Genomic DNA, 6000 nt, shown 5'->3' with positions numbered 1-6000 from the left:
CAAAAGCTCCATTTGAGTGGCCGAAAACGCCGTTTGCGTGTGGCTGAAAGGACCAAACGCACAAAAAAATTTGCGTTTTGCAAAAGATCCATATACGTGTAGCCTGGGTCTAAGTGTCAGAGTTTGGGAGTGCTCGTTGGATATCACTCAACAGTGACACCTGCGTACCACCTGTTTTGAATTTGCACATAATGCAGGAGGCAGCAGGAGGTTGCTTTACTAAAAAGTGCTTCCACTTCCAAACTCCAATACTTAGGAAAGTATCATAAATAACATGTCTATGGTGGATTTTTATTAAACAAAAACCTTACAGATTGAAAGAGGATAATTCAAGCTTTCTGTACAGCTGCAATGTTGGTGAGTTTGACATTGTTTAATGCAATTATATAGGACTTTTCTGTTTGGATGAATGGGCTGTCTATGGGAAGTTGAGTGTCTTGCCCAAGGACACTTCGACATGTGGACAGGAGGAGCCGGGACTCGAACCACCGACCTACGGATCATTGGACGGCCTGCTCTACCTCCTGAGCGACAGCCGCCCCATCTTTAACTCTTGAGGGTGTAAAATGTTATGCTCTCAAGAGTTACATTATTGTTAAACATCTGCATTACTTAAGATGTTTACACAAGTACAGAATGTAACACACACGCACGCACGCACGCACGCACGCACACACACACACACACACACACACACACACACACACACACACACACACACACACACACACACACACACACACACACACACACACACACACACACACACACACAATCGGAATGCAGAATTTGTTATCTACAGCAGCAGTCTGTGCGTGCAGCCTCGCTGAGTAAGGGACATAGCCTACATACAATACCACATCATCCAAAGACACGTTATTTTGTTCAGCTGCGGTTGAGTTTATAGTAGCAGCATTTCCTAAAGCAGTGGTTTTCAACCATTTTCACATCAAGGTCCATTATTTATTTGACATTTCAGTCACGGAACCCGATTTGATGAGATTTAGCGGACCCAAGATGGCCAAAGAATATTTTGTTGTTGTTGGATAGGATTTTAGCTGCAGGGACCACCTGGAACCCCCTTAAGGTCCTCTGGCGGTCCCCAGACCACTGGTTGGAACCCCCTCAAGGGCCTCTGGCGGTCCCCAGACCACTGGTTGAACCCCCTCAAGGGCCTCTGGCGGTCCCCAGACCACTGGTTGAACCCCCTCAAGGGCCTCTGGCGGTCCCCAGACCACTGGTTGAACCCCCTCAAGGGCCTCTGGCGGTCCCCAGACCACTGGTTGAACACCACTGTCCAAAAGCATCACATAAGGTGCTGCCACACTATCGAAAGAGCCGCGCACGTTTTTAGACAGCTGGTGGATGGAAAAGAAGCTCCACCTCCGCGGACTTTTTGCGCGACGGCCAGATTCCCGGAAACGCTCTCCTCCGCGCAAAAAGTCAGCGGAGGTGGAGCTTCTTTTCCATCCACCAGCTGTCTAAAAACTCGGAATTTAAGCTGCGCAGAGCTTAAGAAGTGCGCAGCTTAAGACCGTTTTGCGCTAAGGTGTGGAGACGGTGATACAGCCTGCTGTAGAATTTCCACAGAGAATGCTCGTCTAGCCACAGTAATTACTGTAATTAAGTATACTGCCATTAAAGCAACATCTGCGTCATCGTTATCATTCTTTTCTTCACTGGCAGCATATGGAAAGGAAAAGCTTAGACATTTGTACTGTGAGAGTGGCCTTTAGTGAACTGGATGATTTCAGCCAATTGACACCATTGAAATCTGACTAGCATCTTCACTTCAGTTAAGAGGATGAGACAGTCAAAAATGTATAGAGGGTATGCGAGACTTGCGAGTGACATCATCAACATACAACAACATAGCCGGAGGTTATGCGGGAACAGCTACTGACAAAAAAAACCCCTAATTTCTGGCCTTGACAGCCCATGCATCCAAACCGAAAAGTCCTATCTGATTGCATTGAAAGACGTTAAACAACGTTAAAGGGGTTGTGACATAAAAACAAAGTTTTTGTTATTATTTTGTTTTTAAGGTTTTCTGAGCTCCATTGCACCCAAACAACGTTTAACATTCAGTAGATGTTCTGTGTGCTCTGATTTTCCTGCTGTTTGTGATGTCACAGCATGCAAATCCCATTATATGTCAATATATGTTCCAAACCCCAGAGAAAACTCCAGACCACAGAAAATCCACTGAATGTTCAAAGTTCAGGTTGTTTGGGTGTAATTGAGGTCATACAACCTAAAAGAAAAACGAAAAATTAAAATTAATGAAAATTAATGTCATGAAACCTTTAAACTCACTTTGCCACTCGATTTGCCACTCGATTTGCCACTCACAAACAATACCCTCTAGTCTATATGACTGTTGTCTTATTGATTCTGGCGAGATGTTAATTTGTTAAAGCACATTAACAGCCTCCTGGCATCTGTGCTGAAGCGGTGACATTATTGCATCAAGGACAGCTGCCAATTAATTACAAATGCAGGCTGACTTTGTTCCCCTGGTAATTGCTCATTTGTTGCTCTCAGCACCTGGTGAAATGGCTGTCTACAAACAAGGCATTTTGCCCTCTGTGTCTGTTTCCTTTAAACTGTAGGTGGTTAATGGATTCATTTATCTTTACATGCATTTCTCCCCCCCCCTCTCTCTCTGCGTGGTTTTCATAATTTTTCTCAGCCACAGTCGAGTCGAGACCCACTATGTCGTCTCGATCAATCACAATAGTGTCCTCCAGGAGGAGCCTGGTCGTGGACTACAGTGGTAAGGATTTTACACTCCACTGCCGTCGTTCACACAACACGCAACGTGTAACACAAAGATGTGTTATGTTGTGTCCATCCAGCCGTCCGCCCGTGGCAAAGACTACCTTGGCCTTGTCTGTATAGGCTTAGATTTTCAGTTTTACACACCATGATTATAATGTTCTTATTTTGATGATTTGATCATAAGACCCAATTACTCAAAGTCAGGTTCTTCCGAGTATGACTGACACTGATTTACTATGACACTGAGGGCAGTATTATGCGTGTCTTAAGTACCAGGTCTTATGACTTAACTTAAGACCTGGAGGCGTGGTCAATGCTGTTTGGAGGCGTGGTCAAATGGTATTGACCACACCTCCAGGTCTTAAGTTAAGTCATAAGACCTGGTACTTAAGACACACATAATACTGCCCTATATGTACATGTATGGCACTGCACATTAGGAGCCCACGATACTTGCGGGCCCATTTGGGCCCATTTGGTTCCATTTGTACACTCTCAGAGTTAGACCATGCAGAGTTAGACCATCATTATTAGACCTGTTATGGTTATTCAGGGCTAGCGCTTTATGTGTTTTTGGTAATATTATTGTCCGCTCATTTTATATGTCCATGCATGGCAAAAATTTAATTTTGACAAAAATGTCTGCCAGCCTCATGGTTGTTGTGTTGTGTTTTGTTGTCAGGGGTCGTGTTGTCGTCCTCCAAACCCAAGCTACTGATGGAGGAAGACAGGGAGTCGGGGCTTGGCTCCACCCTAGACCTAATTGGCAGCTGTGAGGGTGACAACAACAACAACACCTCCCACCACATCTCCCAAAAAACTCCACCTGCGGATGCAGACGTCTCCCTCAAAGAGACAGGTACAAGGGAACATTGTACCGGGTGGGTAGAAACCTTGTACATAATATTATCTCCATATTTCATTCATAAAATTAATGCCCTATTTAGTAATTTGTCATGACAGTTTCGTTGTGCAAAAGTGACGAAAATAGTTCATGTACGAGCTCAAGTCGTTGCATTGTGAGGAATTGTAAGCTTGTAGATTAGCTATTTTTTTTGACAATTTCTTTTTGAGTGGTGCAACCACTCCAATGCCCAGCTACAGTATGTCCGTCCATATGGGGTACCATAGGGTACCAACTACCAACAGGTAACAAAGTGGCGCTGTTGAGCTTCACACTGTGCACAGGTGCATGATGGGAAGCTGAGTTTTTAGCAGCCATTACGTGATTTCTGGTGTGACAGTACAGTACAGTGACAGTAGAGTACAGTAGAGGGACCCCCTGGGGACCCCCACATGGTAACTGTAATTTCTCGACCGTTTCGGACGCGGGGCGTTGACCACACACAGGTTAAGAAAATGGTGTCTGACCCCTCCCATCATCCCATGTACTATACCCTGAGTATCAGGGTAGTATCAGGCCAGAGGGCAGACAGGGTAGGGGTCGAAGGTTTTGAGGTGATGTTCTTCCCCTCTTTTGCTCTTTTGCACTAGGTATGGTGGTGTGTGGTATTTTAATGTTGTACGGGTCACTGTGTGCCTTTGTTGTCTTGTATTGTGTATTGTATTGTATTATATTGTATCTATCTGTATGCTGCAGGGCGGGTCCTTGGGGTCCAAGACAAATGTCTCCCTCGGGAGACAAAATAAAGAAACCTTGACCTTGAACCTTGAATATTACAGAGGTCTTAACGAAGCCCTTTTTTCAAATTAACAGATTATTGATTAATAAATAATTTTGTAGTGCATTCAAATTTCCCATTGACTTACATAGGAAAATGCAAAAACTCACATCAAGTATTTTTCCCTCAGAAACCGTTGGAGCTACAGTTACCACACACACACACACACACACACACACACACACACACACACACACACACACACACACACACACACACACACACACACACACACACACACACACACACACACACACGACTATCACTTTTCACTTTTCAAACATTATCTGACCCTTTGCTTTGAGCAGACAACTCTGCCGAGACATCCACTGGCTTCAATCCACATCATCAAAGCATCAAGGACTCCTGCATCAATATCTCCAAGGCCCCTCTGCTCCTCCTCCTCCTCTTCCTCTTCGTCTGTTCCCTGGATACGCTGAGCTCTGCCTTCCAGTTGGCAGGAGGTAAGACAAGTGGACCCTTCAGTCCACGAATGAGTCACTGACTAACTATAGTGAGTGTTATTGCAAGTGGTACCCCAAATATTCTATTCATAATATCACATCTCTCTTTAAAACCTTCATTGTGATACAGATAATTAGGAACCTAAAGTGTGTTTGTTCAGTTGCACCCGAAAGGCTGACTCTGGTCCAGTGGACTCTGACCCAGAAAAGGTTGAGAACTCTGGGCTAATGAATGAATCACTGACTAACTATTAGAGTTGTTCACATTGTCCTGATACGACCTGTACAGTAGATGGTGGATATTCGACCGGCGCCGACTGGGGGCTAGTGTGGTGTGTGCGATATGAAATGTGAGCTTACCATAATCACAGTAATCCTTTTTTCACCCAGTGTCAATTATCTAATGTAATCCTGGGCGCTACTCTTCCTCTGCCAACCTGGGGGGGGGGGGGGGGGGGGGGGGGCTGACTGACTGACCTCATGCGTCCTTCTATGCATGAGGAGTCCAAGCTGCGTCTTTTCACCTGACAGGAGAGAGTTGACCCCGGCCGGACGTAGCGCGTGGATGGAACACGTTATTCTGACCAGTTCCTTTCCCCTCCATCAGGCTGGCCATGAGGAGGTAGTTTAGAGACCAGGATTACTGCATGTTTTTTGTGAGGGTATATCTACCCTAGGGGACACGGGGAGAACATGCATGCAAACTCCACAGAGAAAGGCCCTTTCGCCAACCCCGCCTCAGGTATGGGCACTGATGATGCGGAGGAGAGAACACGCCCCCAGCGCCCACAGCAGGAATCAAACCCATGCAGGACCTTCTAGCTGTGAGGCGACTACCGACTGTGCCACCGTGCCCCCCATAATCACAGTAATACTTGATCATATTCCATCATATTCAAGGGCTTTTGGAGAGAAATGAAACAGACTCCATGCAGTCTCTTTCAATAGAGCCAGTAGCGTAAATGTCGACGGTGCAACCGGTGCGATGCACCGGGGCCCAGCGCCCCCAAGGGGCCCATGAAGGGGAAGAAAAAGAGTCAGGACGACGGTGAAAGCCTGGTTTCAGGGGCTAT

The 6000-nt window shown here is 45.8% G+C and overlaps 1 protein-coding gene across 2 annotated transcripts in view; it reads left to right on the top strand.

The window, feature by feature from the left end:
• The first annotated feature begins 2573 nt into the window (after positions 1-2573).
• The window catches only part of LOC306931051 (sodium-dependent phosphate transport protein 2A-like), a 39251-nt gene continuing 35824 nt past the window's right edge, over positions 2574-6000 (top strand). The window contains exons 1-3 of one of the 2 annotated variants that reach the window (XM_079512229.1): positions 2574-2776; positions 3464-3640; positions 4772-4927. In XM_079512229.1, the coding sequence (XP_079368355.1) occupies positions 2716-2776; positions 3464-3640; positions 4772-4927 (394 nt within the window). In that variant the 5' untranslated portion in view covers positions 2574-2715. Of the gene's footprint in view, positions 2777-3463; positions 3663-4771; positions 4928-6000 lie in introns of those variants that run through there. The other variant, XM_079512230.1, reaches the window with a different exon arrangement.

Source organism: Electrona antarctica, assembly GCF_951216825.1.
Source record: "Electrona antarctica genome assembly, chromosome: 1".
In the NCBI taxonomy this organism is placed as follows: domain Eukaryota; kingdom Metazoa; phylum Chordata; class Actinopteri; order Myctophiformes; family Myctophidae; genus Electrona; species Electrona antarctica.
Note: the sequence above shows the minus strand (reverse complement) of the source record. Positions and strands in the feature narration are given on the sequence as shown.